This window comes from Hermetia illucens, chromosome 4 (genome assembly GCF_905115235.1).
Source record: "Hermetia illucens chromosome 4, iHerIll2.2.curated.20191125, whole genome shotgun sequence".
Taxonomy (NCBI): domain Eukaryota; kingdom Metazoa; phylum Arthropoda; class Insecta; order Diptera; family Stratiomyidae; genus Hermetia; species Hermetia illucens.
Genome location: NC_051852.1, coordinates 149,061,508 through 149,080,746, shown reverse-complemented (window position 1 = coordinate 149,080,746; position 19,239 = coordinate 149,061,508). Strand labels below are relative to the sequence as shown.

Sequence of the window (19,239 nt, the reverse complement as noted above, 5' to 3'; positions counted from 1 at the left end):
AGATGTTTCTGTAAAGAGACGAACTTTTTTCAGGCGATCTCAAAGCTGAAGCGGATCCTTGTGAAAGGACGTAGGCAACAGTTGGTTTGTCTGGGTTTACAAAGCGGGAAAGGGATGAAGAAACGGCAAGGTATTTGCTTGAAATGCACTTCCCAAACAGCATCCAAATCTCATCTAGGGGCCGACAGGCGCATATGGTTATCAACCGAGATACTGGAATCTGACATGAAAAGTAGTAAGAGCGAGTGAAATGAGCATTTACTTGGCTCCATAGATACAAAGCTGAACGTCCGGATGGCATCATTCCTGCTCTAGCGATAGAGGGAAAGGAAGCCCTGGGCCTACATATTCGGAATATATACCGCGCATGTCTAGCGCACGGTTATATTCCAATTAACTGACGTGATGTGAAAGTGATATTTATTCCCAAACCAGAGAAACCCACCTACACGGACGCAAAAAACTTCCGACCGATAAGTTCAATATCCTTTCTACTAATAGGACTAGAAAGACCAATAGATCGATTCCAAAGGAATTCACACGTTCCTAAGAGGCCTCTTCGCCATAGGCAATATGCCTACCAGAAAGGCAAATTCACGGAGACAGCACTCCATTTGTTCACGGTGAAAATTGAAAATTGAAATGTCTAGAAAGGAATACGCCTTAGGCGTATTCATGGACATCGAAGCTGCCTTCAGTTATGCCTCATTCGCGGCAAATTGTGATGCGGCAGGCAATCGACCCGCTGTAAATCAGTTGGATCCTTCACATGCTGGAGTGAAGGGATATCCCCATGCTGGTCAGGCAGAAGTCTATTGAGGCAGAATGTCTTAGTGGTTGTCCACATTGAGAGTTCTCTCTCCTTTGTTATGACTCCTGGTAATGGATACCTTGCTATGGCTACTGGAAGACAAAGAAGTCTTCGTGGAAGGATTTGCGGACGATCTAGCCGTAATAATTATCGGCAAGTTTGCGGGCACAGTATGTGATCGCTTGAATGCAACTCTGCATGAAATCCACAGCTGGTGCCCCTGCAATGGGCTCACGGTGAACCCTAGGAAGACTGGATTAATTATATTCACTAGGAACGTCCGGTGGAGCAGTTATACGCCACCTCAGCAGGGGCGGAAATCCAGCTGGAACAAACAGTCAAGTATTTAAGAGTATATCTCGACTCCAAACTAAAGTGGAAGCACCATATCCAGGAACAATATCAGAAATCCTGCAGATTGCTCTGGTGCTGTAGGACTGGATAGGTAACATCTGGCACTTTCACCGCAACAAATTCTTTGGATGTATACATCTATAATAAAGCCGATTTTGACGTATACATGCATCGTCTGGTGGCCGAGACTAAACTTTACTAACAGCAGAAAGCTGCTAGCACAGTCCCAGAGGCTCGGTTGCGATACTTGAGGATATCCTAAATCTACCCCCACCACCAGCCAACGACGCATATAGACTCGATACCATTGGAGCGCGGAAAATCAGCCAATCATATGGTCAGGCATCCATCTTGAAATTCCTGGACAAACATCCGGCAGCTCTCATGCCCAGCGATCATATGGTTTCCAGATTCATTTTTGAAAAGTCCCCTTCGAAATACTCCCCTTAGGAGCAAATACACTTCTCCCACCGGTGTTTCCACTGTTCCCTCATCTGGGAAACTCTGTTTCATAGAAGCTGGTCAGTTGTTCCAACGTTGTTTTCCTTGATCTCCTCAATCGTCTGAAACCACTGTCCTTTCATTGGGTACTTGAGTTTTGGGAACAGCCAGAAGCCGCGTGGAGCCCGGTCAGGCGAATAAGGGGGATAAAGAAGGGTTGTCATCGAGTTTTTGGCAAAAAAACTCGCGAATGAGAAACGCGATATGATAAGGCACGTTGTCGTGATGGAAAACCTGTTGGCCACAATTCTGGCCGATTGATTGATTGATTGTCTCACTTTGTGGTGAATCGAAGAAATTAGTGAGCATCACTTCAACGATTGATTTCATCTGGCGAGCTTTTTTTGGTTTTGGTGACTTTTTTCATTTCCACTGGGACGACTGCACCTTCATTTTCCCGGCGTAGCCATAAATTTAAGACTCGTCACATGTAATGATGGTTTTCCAGAAGTTCGGATTAACACTGGCCATTTCCAAGAGCTCCTAAAAGCCTCCAGGCGGTACATTTTTTGATCCTCTGTCAACATTCGTGGAATGAATTTGGCTGCAAGCCTTCTCATCTCCAATTTTTGGGTCAAAACCTCCTGACGCGACCCAAGTGAGATGTCGTACCCTTCTGCTATCTCTCGAATCGTCAAAGATTAGAAAGCATAAGGGCATTCACTCTGGCCACATGAAAGTCGTCAGTTGAGATTGAGGTTCTGCCTTTCTTGGATCGTTTAAACCACTCGTGAATGATTTGCCCAATTTAACGCAAAGACACTACTCCTCCTTCTTGTACATTACAAAAAACGCCGAACACGAAAAACATAAGAAAGTTCATTGACGGTTTCGTCCAGGGCAGAGGCAACTCATCGGACGCTGCTTTACCTCTGCCTTGGGAGCAGCATGACCGAAAGCAACGACAGATGGTAATTGCTCCACTTAAATATAATCGCAATCGGAGCAATTACCATCTGTCGTTGCTTTCGGCAGCGTCTGATGGGTTGCCTCTGCCCTGGACGAAACCGTCAGTCGACTTTTTTGCTTTTTTGAGAACTTGGGTTTAACTCAAAAAAAGGGAGTCCGTGAACTACCAAAGAGGAAGTAAGTTGCTTCTCAAGTGATTCGGTCCGTCACTAAGTGGGTGCGGACGCAGGACTCCCAGCATCCTTAACAACGAAAAACACATTTTACTAAAACAACTGAACAATCGGTTTGGAGAAGGTTAGAGCAACAAAACAAAATCGATATTACTCAGCAAGGTTCCCTGTAAAAATGAGCCAAACGAGCTGTCAACGTTAACATGAAGGCGTGGAATTTGAAAAGTTCTGGAAGTATTTGATCTGACCTCGTACACCTTCGAAATCACCAGAGGAGAGGCCACGAGTCTTTTCAGATTACAGACTTAGTAATCTTCATCGAGGGGTCAGTCATGGAAGACGGACTGGGTGCAGGGGTGTTCCGATTATGGAACTGGCCCGACGTTTCTGTAAAACGAAGACCATATTCCTGGCGGATATATGTGCCATTTCATTGGTAGCAGAAAAATGTATGCAACAAAAATGGAGAGGTCGAACCATTCGACTCTGTTCCGACAGCCAGGCAGCATTATCAGTACTAAACAGCAACCACATGTCATGTCAACAGGATACTCAAATCACGCTGGTAATGAGGAGGTTGACAGACTGGCTCGTCAAGGGTCTGGACTCACAATGTTGAGTGGAGAAATTTGAACTCTTCTCGGCAGGCGAAAATGCATGTAAAAGAACCGGGCCCGCAAGAGAGGCACTTTTTTTGTCCACTAAGAAGTGGGACATAAACACCCTAGTAGGACTTTCAACAGGACACTGCTCCTTAAACTACCATATGGAAAAGATTGGGGTGGCGGTTTTGGCCATATGCAACCAATGTGAGGAGGAAGAGACGTCCTCCTCAGATCTTAAACGAAGACACCTTAGTAAGGTTTTCTGCAATGAAAAATTTGCACTTTCTGCCTCTGGAAAATATTTTCAGGCTCGTAAAGCCATTGAATAGGCGATTTACGGGGGTAGTACAATAGGCCTGAGAGGTCTGAGAAGCTTTTTTGCACTGAGATTGTCGTAAAGAATTAAAGAAAACAACTACTACACTCCAAAGTAGACAAGTCAGAAACGCTTAGGTCCTTTTATGCTTATGCCACCACAAATGCAAACTAGGGAGTAAAAAATGCCGCCTTTGATCTAACTGAACGTTAAGCGTATCAACCTGAAAGAAAGAAATTAAATCTGATGCGTAGGATCCTCTAAGCTTATGCATTTTACCGCAAAAGAATCACGACAATCTCCTCTAACTGCGAAATTCAAATTCTTTCATCATAAAATCCGCTTTTGCATTTCTTTTCCATTTTAATCCCTTCTGTCTGCTACCAGTGTCACACCACTTTTTGCTCTCATTTGACTTTTCCCCCGTTCAGGACAAAAAAGAAAGACGCACATATAATAAACCTAAATGAAGGTTCATGTTTGCCCTTTGAGGTCATCACATTACTTCATATACTCCATGCAGCTTCCGATGGAACGGATGGGTTGAAGCGGAAAAAGCCCTTTCGCTTGCCTTTTGCTCAACTCATTTATCCAATTAGTATTCATGCTGCTCATGCTGTCTGCAAGGATATTTCTGTATGCTTGCGTTGCTCCCAGTGTCAAAATACTACATTGCTATCGCATATATGCTGATGCGCTTAGAATTAATGACGGGAGATAAATATGTAAATTTTGTGTTCTCCTGAATCAGTAGAGAATGTAGAAGATGAAAGTTGGAGCTAATTAGAATCATATCTCCTTGGAACTAAGACAGAAGCGTTCTGTTTTATAGTTAAAGGAAGGAAGCTTTTTGAGATGCATTTGCTTGGAATATGCAAGAATCATATGTGATTTATGAAAATGTTTGAGTCTGGGATTTTGTGGTATCATCATACCTCCATCCAACCCCTGGAAATTAAAGCACCTTAGGTCAGCATGCCACAATAGCACCCCGTAATTACCTAGCCGTTAGCTTCCAAAAGAACAGGTGAAGTCCTGAATTCATAAGCATTCCAGCCTAAAGACCCTCTTGGTTTCTAAGGATTTGAATAACTTACCAGACCATCGGGATGAAGAAAACCAATTGACAGAATGTATGAGAAGCGGAGAAGATAATCTGACATATATATGTACATTTAAACCGGGGGTGCCAAAAATGCGAAGCAAAAAAGGGAGAGAAGGAAATTCAAGGCGAAAATTGGGGAGAGGTAATAGTAGAGAATGCATTCACGTTTGTGGTCTCCTTCTGAAACGCCAAAAGTTATCCATTTTTGATCGAATCATACCTGGACATGAAGATGGAAGCCTGTTCAAAGTGCTGCAAAAAGTGATACTATTGGTGCTGCCTATTGATGGGATTTGCAGGAAATCTTTCCTACTGCCGCAGAATGCCACGTTCAATTCGGAAGCGTACTGCCAGAAACTGGCCAAATTAAATAGATCTCTTAAAAAGTAAAGGCCAGAATGGATCGATAGGTTGATTGTGTTCCCTTAATGTAATGAGAGACATGATAAAGTTTGACACTTTCCCAAGAGCTTTTGCAATTTGAATGGGTTGCACTCCACACCCACCATTAACTTCAAATGAAGTTCCCGCACTGTAAGTCACAACTTGGAGCGCGCTACTGCCTTCGGCACAAAAGTACCCTGAATGGGACAGGTGGCCCTATTAGTCTCCTTTTAAATTGCGAGCAAGACATTATCCACTTTTCATTTTTGAAGAGCTGGACTTCGTTTACCCTTCTAGTTTGGATCCGAGTGACTAGGAACCTCTTCGTTCTGAAGTTCCGGAGACGATCAACTGGTTGTAAATACCAGAACCTGGTTGACGGCACGTTGAAAAGTCTAGCGCCCAAGGTGCGACCATAGCAGATGAGGGCCTTTAGCCACTGACATCGAGAAGTGCCGCCGTTGTTGCGAGGAATGATCTTGGGTCTACCAGTTAGTCGCCATTTCATGACATTGCGGATTAACTCAACACGTTTGACTTTTCTAGTACGCTGCGATCCTGACGTTGACAGGGCTGGGAATAATGTGCCCACTGGACAACATTTGCACTCATGCTGAGCCAGACATGTTTTTGCGATAACAGGTGCACCAAGCCTTTCAAACTGAGATGAGCCAAATTATGGAACAAGTCCGAAGTGTTGCTGGTAAACAAGGTCTGGCCTTTCTATCTAGATGTTGCCTAGGATGGGGTGGCAATCCAGATCTGGTTAGTTAGTTTAGTTTAGTGGGGGAGCCGCATCTCCGAGCACTCAGACCTTTGTTAGGCCATTGTACTATCCCTCTGCCATAGCTTTAATTTTACCCAAGAAAGTAAGTTGATGTCGGCAGAGTTGCTTTTTGCCGAGACAAGACTAGTTGAAACTTGCGTTCGCCTGGTACCCATATTTCACCGTTAGATGATGTATCTCTTGATCGTTTGCCTAGCGTTCGGCGACGATTTCAGGGTTGATAATTGAAGATGAAGAGGCACATGCGCGAAAGAGCGTCTGCTGATCATGCTGCCTCCCATCGTATATTTTCGGTTTATCTGGTGCTGCAAAATGTAGTCTAGCTAGCGGGCCTGTCTAGGTCCGAGGGTCGTTAAACTGTATAAGCCAATGGTCAATCAAAATCGTAAAATACCGGCCTTCTAAAAGCCGCTACCACTGCCTAATAGTAGCGAACACATCGAAATAAAGAGGGGAATGTGATTTCCGACAGAATGGGAATGTTGGAGGGATGGGTTAAGTACTTTGATGAACTACTGAACAACCAGAACATCGGCGAGTTGGAGGTCCCGCCAACTGAAGACGACGGACAAATACTGCCACCACCAAGTATACAAGAAGTAGTCCGTGCAATTCATCGGCTTAAAAATCAGGAGGAGCCGATGGAATTACAGCCGAATTGGTTAAATATGGAGGCGACCAATTACACCAAGTGGTTCATCAACTTGTGCTCAAGGTGTGAGACAGCGAATCAATGCTTGACGACTGGCAAAGAGGCATTATCTGTCTCATACATAAAAAAGGAGATATCACGCAGTGTAGCGATTATAGAGGTATCACGTTGCTAAGTACCATCTATAAGATATTCTCCGTTATTTTGCGAGGCCGGATAGCCCCATACGCTCAGAATATTATTGGCCCATACCAAAGAGGCTTCACTCCAGGCAAATCGGCAACAGATCAGATTTTCTCTCTGCGACAAGTGATGGAAAAACTGATGGAATATGGGCATCGACTTTAAAGCCGCCTATGACAGCATAGCCAGGGTAAAACTGTACACGGCCATGAGAGAATTCGGTATCCCGACGAAATTGATAAGACTGACTAGTCTGACCCTGACCAATGTCCAAGGCCAGATAAAAGCAGCAGGATCACTCTCAAGACCATTCGACATCAACAACGGTCTACGACAAGGGGATGCCCTATCATGCATCCTCTTTAACCTGGCCCTCGAGAAAGTGATCCGTGATGCTGAGGTAAATGCGGGGGGTTGGATCCTCTTTAAGTCCATCCAACTACTTGCCTACGCTGACGATATCGACATAACGGGAACCACCCGAGACGTACAAAATGCCTTCATCCAGATCGAGCAGACGGCGCGAGATCTCGGGCTGCACATCAATAAAGGCCAGACAAAATGTATGGTGGCAATGTCAACACCGAGAACCAACCAACCAACAACACGAAACCGCACTGGTCAAACGGGAAGAATAAAGATAGGAGACTATAGCTTTGAGATCGTTGATCACTTCTCCTATCTAGAGTCGAAAATCACAACCGATAACAGCTACGACGATGAAAACCGCGTATGGTTGTTGGCAGCCAACAAGACCTTGCCAGTCTTTATGTACTTCTCGGAGACTTGGGTTCTTAACAAGAAAAATTGCGAACTCTTAGCCGCGTTCGAAAGAAGAATCCTTCGATGAATTTTTGGCCCCCTACATGAGAATGGACGATTCCGTAGCCTATATAACAACGAAATCTATGAGTGATACCATGACCGCCAGGTTGTAGATAAGAGAGAATTCTATAAAGGCAATATCTATGGTAGAAAAAGAAGACGAGGAAGACCCTGTCTGAGATGGAGCGATGGTGTAAGGCAGGACGCCAGGCAGCTTTTAGGGATATCGAATTGGTGGACCTTGGCGCAAAACCGGGATGTCTGGAGTTCCTTACTACTGTTGCGCCGTTGATGAAGATGATGATTTCGTAAGAAGAAAGACGAAATCATCTCACTTACGCGGTTACCAACCATAACAAATGTGAAAGAATCGTGGAACCAAATTAAAGACACGATCAACGAAGTGGTCTCTGCAACCCTCGGGGTCACCAAGCCACATAAGCGGTATATCAACCTAGATACTTGGCTTTGGAATGAAGGTGTTTAAATTAAGGTCCGTCTCTATCACAAGTTCCCTGTCGGTCAAACAAAAACGCTGTATCACATTGGTTTGCGACCGCGATGCAGTAGGCGAATTCTCCAAAAGCCTCGGGGTCACCAAGCCACATAAGCGGTATATCAACCTAGATACTTGGCTTTGGAATGAAGATGTTTAAACTAAGGTCCCTCTCTATCACAAGTTCCCTGTCGGCCAAACCAAAACGCTGTATCACATTGGTTTGCCGACCGTGATGCAGTAGGCGAATTCTCCAAAAGCTAATTAGGGCGGTCAGACCCGAGTCTCCATGACTTGTCTGAAGTGGCAGTAGGCCACAAAACCTTTCTAGGGGTATACAGGTACCATGGGAACCCGGATATCCGATGAATTCACATGCGTGAGAAGAATTCCTGTTGTATATGCGTTCAGCTCGGTTGTTTGGTTGGCCCCCTAGTGGGAGCTTCATGAGGGCTGTCGGTTATATTGAAGCGAACAGAGACCTTCGAGTATGAATGCTGAGCCATGCACTCGGTATAGACTGGTACCGTTGTAGCTTGCTGCAGCGGTCTCTGATTGTCGTCACAAAATCAATCCGTGTCTTAGGAAGACCGCCGGATTAAATCTCCGAGAGAGCTACCCACGTAAAGCATAGAGACGTAACTGTCAACGCAACTGAATTCGAGAAAGCAATAAAACAAATGAAATCGAAGGCCACAGGACCTGATGACATCGCATCTGAGCTCTGGGAAACGAAGAGCTGCGACCCAACACTGTGACTCACTGTGAATTCTTTAATCGAGTTATTCAGGAAGGTAGAACACCACCTGATTGGCAAGAAGGTACCACAGTTCCAATATGGAAAAAGCTAGTCCAGCAGAATGTTCAAATTACCAACCGATGCGGTTACTTTCCCACAGCCAGAAAATTTTTGAACGCATTTTTGTCAACCGTATTCGCGAAATCGTTGAAATAACCGTAAATCAAGTCGGATTTGTCAAGAACTGTGGAAATACTGATGCAATACATGCTGCGTGGTTACTCATGCAGAAAAACCGTGAGAAGCATCGACCTCATTACATAACATTTCTGGATCTAGAGAAAGCGTTTGGTCGTTTGGCACACGCACTCTTTTCGTAAGCGCTATGACAACACTTAGTGCCAGAAGAACTCGTGCGCTGGGTTCAACTGCTCTACCACGATCCGAAAAGTAAAGTTCGAAGTGTCGCGGGCGTATCAAAATCGCTTCGTGTCGCTGTTGGTGTTCATCAAAGAAGCGCCCTCCCACCACTTCTCTTGTTCCTGTTATGGACACTGTCACACGGGACATTCAACGGCCAGCGCCCTATACACTGCTTTCTGCAGATGATGTTTTCCCTGCATCTGATAGCAAAAATGTTTTCTAGCAACTTGTCCAAAAATGGAATGATCGCCTCATGCAATACGGTGTCAGATTGAATCTGAATAAAGCTGAATTTTTGACAACGGATCCCCATGAAACAGGTACAATCACTGCAGTTGCAGTGACCTCTCCTGAGCGATTTAAATATCTCGGATCAACGCTTTCAGCCAGTGGAGAACTGCGTTATGAAACTGCTTCACGCATTAACGCAACCTGGATGAAGTGGCGTTCCGCAACTGGTGTTCTTTGTGATCGACGTATCAACGAACGTCTCAAATCTAAAATTTACCGCAACGTCGTCCGTCCTGTCTCTCTCTATAGTTCTGAGTGTTGGTCGACTATAAAAGATAATAAACAGCGTCTTGCGGTAATGGAGACGCAGATGCTGCGTTGGACTTGTGGCGTGACAGGTTTTGATCACATCCGAAACGAGGATATTCGCGATCGATATGGATTTGCACCGATCGTGGAAAAGTTGCTAGAGAAGCGTCTTCAATGCTATGGTCTCGTAATTCGCGGTAACGAGAATTCACCAAGAATGGTCTGAACATTGAAGTCGATGTTAAGCAATCAAAAGGGCGACCAAAACAACGTCGGCTTGATATGCTGGATGGGGATTTAAAAGCCCCGCGACCGCATCTATATCTGGCATTTGATAGAACCAAATGAACTGATCACGACGAGCCGACCTCGCTTGTGAACGGGCCAAAGCTAAAGAAAAAGAAAATCATGTAAAAGTTTGCTTTGCTAGTCCTAGTACCGGAACAGCAATGAATAAACAGTATGGGAGGGGGGGAAAAAACCCTTCCCTCTAGCGGAGTTAAAAAATTACACCATTTGCCCATCCTAAGAAGTTACGAAAGAAGACGAAGCAGACCTTGCCTGAGATGAAGCGATAGCGTAGGTCAGGATGCTGGACAGCTTTTAAGGATGTCAAATTGGTTGACCTCGGCGGAAGACCGCGTCCTTCTCCATCTTCACGAAACAACCCAATTTTAAAAACTTTCATCATTTGGGGGTGAAAGCTACAATTTTTTAACGGAACTAAAGAGGAAGGAGCTTTCTGTTTCTACTACATAGCTTCTTCTTTCTGGTCCTTTCACATAACCTCCCCATGTTCTTGCCTTCCGGGATCACAACTTCTGAAGAAAGTATGACTGTCATAGGTTTTATTTAACAAACTCATTTCCCTGCCCCTTAATCGGAATGTCCTCATGTATAAATATCCAACTAGTGATCCAACTTGTCCAACTTCAGGGCTTCATTTACCCTGTACCAAATAAATTCACCAAATCCGTTGAAATAAATTCTTAGGACGATTAGATGCAATCATTAATAAGTTTCCCAGAAAATTGCCACAACTATAATGTGAGCATTCACCCACCCATAAATCATATCCACATATTGTTGCTATTTCAAGTTTGAATTTTAATAGCATCATTAGTGAAATCATAGCGGCAACAGTAACATATTTTCTCTACAACTGTCCAAAAAACCAAATGACCCTCCCTTCTAAGCAGAAAAACCCCGAAACTTACCCGATTAAATCTTTTCGCTTGGAATATGTGTCCATTGATACGATACAGTTTTCGCCATCTTCGTGCTCCTCGTCTGTATATACTCCCTGAAAATAGAACAAAGTAGGACCGCAATTAATAATACTCCATGAAAAACACCAAGGAAAAGTTGGGAAATAAGGATACCAAGTGGGAGATCGCTTTTATGGTCCTTCCGAAATCCGGACAACCGTAAGGGATTTCATGTTGAACCCAAAGTTATAGACAAACGAACACCTACACTAGAATTTGTGGGAGAGTTATGCATTCAGAACTTCAGAATCTAAAATGGATAAATGAATAATTTACCGTACAGTGAATCTAAAAGCTGACATCTCCAGGACTATTTAAATAACAATTTAAACGAGCATTCTGTGCTCAGTTTGTGTTATTTTAATTTTTAATAGTTTACCCTTTCGAGATATATTGAAACTAAAATTTGGAAAAATACTTTCATTTTCAAGGTTTTGTTTGCAAAACAAAACCTTATTAAAGTCGGTTCAATGTCTATCTGTCTGTCTGTCCATCTGTCTGTCTGTCCATCTGTCTGTCTTTTTTTTTATGGATGGAGGTGGAAATCTTACAAAGACACTGTCGTGCCAGGTTGCAGCAGCAGCGTGTGGGATTCTCACCCACTAAAACCACCCCTACTTTCTCCTTCTTCTTCCCCCGCGGGACCGCCGCAAAGCATTACTTCGCGAAATGGACTGCGCTTTAAGCGACCAAGACTTCCGTTTTTCGCGTCCTCCTTGCGCGCTCCGCTCTTCCAAGTTCCTCCTGTATTCTTTTGATTGCGGAGTTCACCGCACACCAGTTTCCCTCCGACTTCAACATTTCCCCTGCGATGTTCTGCGGGCTTAGGTGGTTTTCAGGGAGTGTTCCAGACTCCTCCTATCTGAGAAAAATCGTGGACAGTGGAACATAACATGCTCCGGGTCCTTAGGTGTGCAACCACATTCAGGACACAAAAGAGAATCATCCAGCCTGAATTGGTGCAGGTACTTCCTGTAGCCACCATGTCCTGTCAGGAATTGCGTCAGATGGTAGTTAATCTTGCCGTATCGTCGCTGGATCGACTCCTGTGGGTCAGGTTGTTTCGCGACGACAACCACAGCTAGATCATCTGCGAAACCGATTATCTGGGCCTCCTTTGGCACGGGAAGGACAAGGACCCCATTGTACATGACGTTCCATAGGAGAGGACCCAACACTGAGCCCTCCTGAGCTTCTGCGGTCACGGTGTACTGCTTAGATCCCTCATCCGTGTCGTACCAAAGCGTCCTTTCCGACAGGTAACTGTCGAGGAGCTTAGTCAAATAACTAGGGACACCCGCTTTAGCCAGTGAGCTTTTTATCCACTCCCAACTTGCGCATTTTTGATGTCCAAAGTTAAAATAATGTCTACGGCGTCGATCGTTGAGTGGGCTTGACGAAATCCAAATTGTCGCTCCGATGGTCCACCCTTAAATTCGATGATAGGGAGCAGTCTGTTGTATATGACCCTTTCGAGCATTTTTCCTGCCGTGTCGATGAGGCAAATCGGTCGGTATGATGATGAGTGTCTTGGGTGCTTATTCGGCTTCGGGAGCAAAACTAGTTTTTGCCTCTTCCACCGGTCGGGGAAAATTCCTTCTACCATGCATGTTTCAAACACGATGATAAACCAGTCGGGTCTGGTCTTAACAGCGAGTTTAAGAGCTCTATTGGGAACAGCACCCAGACCGGGGGTTTGTTATTACCAATCCTCCGGCAAATTCCTCCTCAGTTACCGCAGGTATGGTGTAGACGTCCAATGCTTGCTTGTGTAGTTTGCGCCTCCCTTTATCCGGGGGGAAGAGCGCCATCACGATATCGATCAGAAGATGCGGGCGGATCAGTTGGGGTGTTCGCCCTCTCATCTTCTTCATAACTATCCTGTACGTTGTTCCCCAGGGGCTTTGGTCTGCCTCTGCGCAGAGTTCCTTGAAGCATTCTCGCTTCCTGGTCCGTACAGCCTGCTTAAGCCTACCTCGAAAGTTCACATATACTTGCGCTTCTCGTCGAAGTTCGGTCTTCCTCTAGACTGTTGGCAAATCCTTCTAGCTCGAAAACATGCAACCCATAACACCGCGATCTCTTCATTCCACCTATAGTTTGAGCGCCTTTTTGCGAGAACTCGTCGCCTCGGCATAGCAGCATCGCATGCTTTCATTATGCATCCCATCATTTGCTCTACCTTTTCTGTTGCCACACCACTGGAATTTTGGCCTCCTAATAGCATCTCTATGAATGCATCCTCTTCAAACCCTTTCACGGAGCAACCCCGGTTTTCACGTTCACGGGAACGCATGGCCCATATTCGATCTGGAAGAAAATCGCCTGGTGGTCGCTGTGAGTATAATGCTCACTGACAAACCATGTCATTCTCCTTGCTAATGTGGTACTCACATATGTCAGATCGACTATTGAGCCCGACCCTGTCCCACGAAAAGTGGAAACGTTTCCCGTGTTGGCAAGCACCAAGTCTAGCTCCGCGAAAGCCTCGAGCAGGATACGGCCACTGGTGTTCGTTGTGCGACTGCTCCAATCCACGGCCTACGCGTTGAAATCGCCCGCTATCATCTTGGGGTTTCGACTTCTTGCATCCGAGACTAGCATACCTAGCATTCCTTCGAATTCTGTTATCGTCGCGCTCGGTGGAGCGTAGCAACTATATATATAGATACCAGTTATTTTTGCCCTGACGAATCCAACTTCTGGAAACTCCATCACTTCTTGAATGGCTTGATTTCCACACGCCTATAGTGCTGCCTTGTCAGTTACATCAGCAGTCCAGGCACCGCTCTTATTATCGCGATAAGACTCGTTGATTATGGGAGCGTCGATTCCCTTCTCATAGATGGTCTGCGAGAAAAGGTCTTGCGCTGCCTCGCAGTGGTTGAGGTTGATTTGTATCAACCTCATTTCTTTACTCCTAAACACTGAGCATCTGCTGCTGCCTGCAACGTGCCGACAGTCGACGTCCTTTTTTCCTTGCAAAACATACATTCAAGCTCAGCCTTGCACTCCTTGAACATATGACCTCCTTCCCCACATTTTCTGCAACTTTTTGGCCTGTCACGGTCACCGGTACATTTCAACGCTATGTGGCCAAATTCCAAGCATTTAAAGTAGTGCTTGAGGGACACCTGCTCTCTGAATCGGCAAACAACCCAACCTATTTTTACTTTTCCAGCCGCCAGCAGTTTGAACGCTGCTTCAGCTGGTAAGCTTATGATTGCCGTTTGCATGCCTCCGTATGGCTTCCCCAGTCCCCTGATTCCGGAATCCGGAAAGCGAAGTGGTCCGAACTGCTTTTCTAAGGCGTCGCGGATATCCTCCTTGGTCATGATTTCGTCAATGTCGTTAGATTGTATGACAATCTTCTGCTTTCTGGCCCATACTTGTGCTTCTTCTCCTAAGGACTTCTCCATCTTGCGGGGAAATTTTCTACCGTTTTGCTCGGAGACTTCTTCAGCTCCAGCATCAAATCTCCTTTTTGGGGGCGTCTACTTCGGCTGACGTTTTCTCCAAGGTCCATCAGCTCAGGATCGGATTTGACCTTTCTGAGAATATCGGCGTAAGTCATATCCCCTTTTTTGGAGATGATAATTAATTTGGGCCGTAATCTTCTTTTCTGTATCTCTCTCCTTCCTTTGACCTTCCGCCAACCTTGGTCCATGCTTCCTTGGTTCCTTTTTGAGGCTTTGCTTCCCTTGGGTCGATCTGAGCCGGCGCCGCAGTTTCCATGATTTTGGTCAATTTGTTTGCCTTCCCTTTTACCGGTGAGAGGCCTTTTTGCCTTTTCGCGTCCTGTGAGGATCCGAAAGAATCGTTCGCGCCCTCTCTACTCCTTTTTTCAAGCTTACCGTCCTTTGAATTTTGAGGGGACGTGACTTGTGTTGCCGGGCTGACGCGTGATTTCTTCGAGGCATTTTTTTCGTCCTTGGAACCATTATATAGTACACGAATGATACGGACCATGTTTTTGATGGCCTGGTGCACGTTGTGTTTGTCCTTTAAAAATTCAGACAACTTTACTATTTTACCTTCGAGTAGGGCAAATGATGATTCGTCCAGACTCTGACACAGCTCCTCCACTTGGTTTTCCCATTGGGCGTTTACGTATTTATTAGCCTTCCGGGAGCTTCCCTGATTTCCTTCCTTCATCAACGTTGATTTCGGAGAAGATCGCACGACCGTTGCGCTTCTCTTAAATGGATCAAACACTAAGTCCTGCGGCATGTTCCGACCAGGTGTAGTCACCCCACTATAGGCTAATGAATGACCAGTTTGTGGGGCATCTTTTCGTGTGTTTTGAATTGCCGTTCTCGGGAGTGATATACTCCTTTTAAATGCCTCTTTCTCCAGGCTACTTATAGTATTCGATGCAACGGTGGCCAAGTAATCCATCACCGAGGCACTGCAGTCGAGGGATATCGACGACCGGGAGCCTGCTTGCCCACTCCCAAAAGCCCCCGTTTCCGAAGCCTTGCATCGTAACTTTATTTTCCTTCTGTTCCTCCATGTTTGGTTTCATTTCTGGGTATCCTTCCCATAGCCAATTTTTATTCACGGGCGGGCGTTTACTTCCCACCTACCTGGTCTGCGCATAAGCATGCCCATATACGCACACCCCCAAATGCGTATATGTGCATATTCCTACGCGCCTGATGGGAGATTTGGGAACTCTGTCTGTCTGTCTATCACACGCACTTTTCTCAGAAACGGCTATATCGATTGACACGAAATTTGGTGAAAAAATGGGAACTGTAAAAGCCCAGATATGCAGTGAGTGATATCCATCTACGTTGAGATTTAGGGAGGGTCCCCATACATGTAAAAGGGGTGCATAAAAATTTTTTTCACCGAATATAGTCATGTAGGGTATCAAATGAAAGGTCTCGATAAATACTTTTCGAAACCGGTCTTAGTTTTATGATTTGTAAATTTAAACCCGAAGTACTAAATCTGACATGCTAAATGCATATTCTTAACGGGCTACGTACAAATGGGATAGTTCCACACTCAAATATACTCACACAAGAAGCAAACAAAACCTTTCATACCTGAAGCGCCCAGCTTCCGGTGTCCCGACTTGTTTGTAGTTTCAATTTTTCCAAACTTCCACAATTAATTCAAATACAATAAGATATGAAAGACAGAGTTCATCCCCAGAATATATTTCACAACGACCACTGTCATTCAGATCACATCCGAAAAGGTTAACGTAGGCGACAAGATACAATTTTATTTTAAGGTTCAGTTCACCGAATAAAGTGAAACTTTCCCGTTCCGTAAACCACTTTGATATTGGGTTCGGGTTCCGTTTGTACAGGATACCAAAGCGAAGAATTCGGAATTCTAAAGGAAAATAACCAACCAAAAAAAACGTTCCTTTTTTCGTTCCGATCTTAAAACTGAACCAAAGCTTCTATGCAGGATATCCATTGCGTATACAAGCCAAGCAAACTGCCTGACGTCTACACTTATCCGTTTGACCTTTCAATTCTAAATAATGTGGCAATTACACAAAGCTGTTTGCGGACACAAGGGTTCTACTTGGTTTTATCCGAAAAGTGTCCTTGCCATTCATTTCGTCCCATGGAAAATCTTCTAATTCTTTATGAGACGTGTTTCAGAAGTTTCGATTGGAATCTGTTCTTGTTCAACCAAGCTTAAAGGGGAGAACAAATTTTGTGGGGATTTTTTTCTAAGAAGTTGAGGAGTAACAAGGTCAGCAAGAAAGGGATTTATATGCTTATCTGCGTATACTATAATTGGCTTTATTGTTTTTCTGAATGCTCGCCAGGACAAATGGGGGAATAACTTAATTAAGATTGCAGGAGATAGTATCATAAAGCTACAAAGGAACGTTGCTCATTCAGGTTCTGTCAGAGTAAATTATCAGGTAAATTATCTTTAGGCATTCTTTATGTCAGAACCTTGGACGAAGGATCTTTATGGCTCATTAAACAATCCGTTCACAGCTCCAGACTCCAAGCCACACCAGCCTGCTTCCTTGAGCCTGAAATTCTGCATTCATAATGGCTGAAATAAAACCCTTTATCCATGAAATAGTCCCACTCCCTCTTAAGCTGTTCAAAATAATTTCTTATATCTCCCAACTGAGTTGACAGAATTATATATCTCATGATCTACTAAAGGTGACAAAATGCCGATGCATTTACAACTGAATCCGCCACCATTGCTCCCACTCTTAACGCCACCAACCGCCGGTTGCAAACGGCCTGTATCTTCTATCTGGTAGCATTAATCTTAATTTTTATTAGATGTACCTCGAGCTCTTATTCATGACTTTTTAGTGAACTTTCAGAGGCATCATTATTCTCTTCCGCTCGCCTCCAAGGCTCTGCATCCTATTCCTTCAGCCTTGGTATTTCCTTGATTTTACAATAAAAATGAACATTTTGTGAAGTTTTTAAAAGCTAATCCTTGTAATCTATTGTAATAAAACAGGAAAGGATTAAGTTAGCTTGAAAGAAAATAGCACAACGTTTTGTGGAGTAGCATTGCTTGCTTGCTTTCGGAGGTTTATGACGGCCAACGGACTACATGGCGTGGCGGACGGCCTTGATGGCTATGTAGAAAATGAGCTTATTGCAATGAAGAGAGTATTTAAGTCCAGGACATTATCAAAGAATTTCGTAAATGGCTTAACTAGGATCTAGACGAGAAACTTGAGAGAATGTAGAAAAACGACAATTAGATTAGATGTTTTCAAAGCTACCGACAAAAAGGTTTTAGGGCGCAATGGGAATGATGTTTTTTTGTGGGTTTTAATGGTATTTTTAATGAAGCGCTGACATTATCCGATCACGTCTTCATTACATTAAATCTAATCCCAGTTGAATGATGTCGAGTCTACCAAAAAGGACGAATGGCTAGGGGTTATATGTATATAGGATACGCGTTAGTTAACCCCATTATTTGGTATTCGGTATTGTGTGTTTTGATGGGTATTCAGCTGTTATGAAGTTTGTATACACAGGGTTGATGAAGGTGTGAGATTGCTGCTATTGGTGATTAGTCCAGTATGTCCTGTTTCCTCTATTTGTAAGAAACTATTGTAAATATACAGCAAAAAAGAAACCCTGCCGTATAAGCTAGAACCGAAAACTATTGTCTTATTCAATCCAGCCGAATGGGCTGCCAATCAAATTTATGGGTACTCAAAGGCATCAAAGGCTTGACTTGAACTTACTCCAAGCGTTTTTGGTTCCTTATTCCCTGATTATGTTGAAATTAATTAGCTTGCGAAAAATAAGTTAACGAAAGCTACCTCAAAAACCTGAAGTACTAGTTGCAGTTTCCAAGGTTTTGTGTGAAATCTAATTAAAATCTGTAGGGAACCGATTGACAAGAAATTCAGTGGAGATGTTGGTTTTGGGGGGCATGTAGACGTGTGGGCTATAAAAATAAACTCTTAATTAGTGAGGTAACAAGCAGATATAAGCTTTGACGATGACTGAGAAAGAGGAAAGCTACAACAAAAACCATTCTTCGCGCCATAATCGAAGTTAAGCGTTATTGGAGAATAATTAGTAAGATGGGTGACAGTTTGGGGTTTTACTATTTTTTTTAAGTTTGTTTGATTCGTTATAGAAAAATGTTTATTAAGAAAGAATAAATAGGGTACAATTGCAATATAAATTTCGTAGTACGGCTTTTTGAAGAGAAACCTTTTCCGACGAAACAAACTTAATGCTGTAGCAAAGAGAGGGAGTGGTGAGCTTGAGTGATTTCTTTTTTTCATCATGGATATTCATCATATTCATTCAACAGACTTTCATAAAAAAATTGGTGAAATTGCTCAAGGAATCTGCTGCTTCGTTTCCAACTATGCATCGATGGGTTTTAAAACCTAAGTGTGGTTATATAAGCGTTAAAGGTAAGGTAAGGTAGACGTCGTGTCTACTACGTCCAAAAAGTGCAACAACACCAGAAATCAATGGGAAAGTGCATATTGTTTGTGGAGACAAAAGTTTGACAAAGTGTGAAACTGCTGATAACATTGGCATTTCAGATATTTTACATGAACAATTATAAATGGTCATAGGGTAGTATAGGTCCCAAGGGGAAACATGGATTGGTACCCACGATGGAGCATAAAAGTTGGGAAACGCCTGCTGGATCAACACCAACAGCTCTACTACCAAACG

General features: G+C 44.0%; 1 protein-coding gene across 5 annotated transcripts in view; it reads right to left on the bottom strand.

Annotated features, from left to right (window-relative positions):
* The window catches only part of LOC119653632 (atypical protein kinase C), a 333,534-nt gene that overhangs the window by 36,520 nt on the left and 277,775 nt on the right, over positions 1-19,239 (bottom strand). For all 5 annotated transcript variants that reach the window (XR_005249728.1, XM_038058408.1, XM_038058409.1 and 2 more), the window contains exon 5: positions 11,021-11,106. Coding sequence is in view for 4 of the 5 variants with exons in the window: in XM_038058408.1 (XP_037914336.1) it covers positions 11,021-11,106 (86 nt within the window). In the remaining variant the exon portion in view is untranslated. The remainder of the gene's footprint in view (positions 1-11,020; positions 11,107-19,239) is intronic.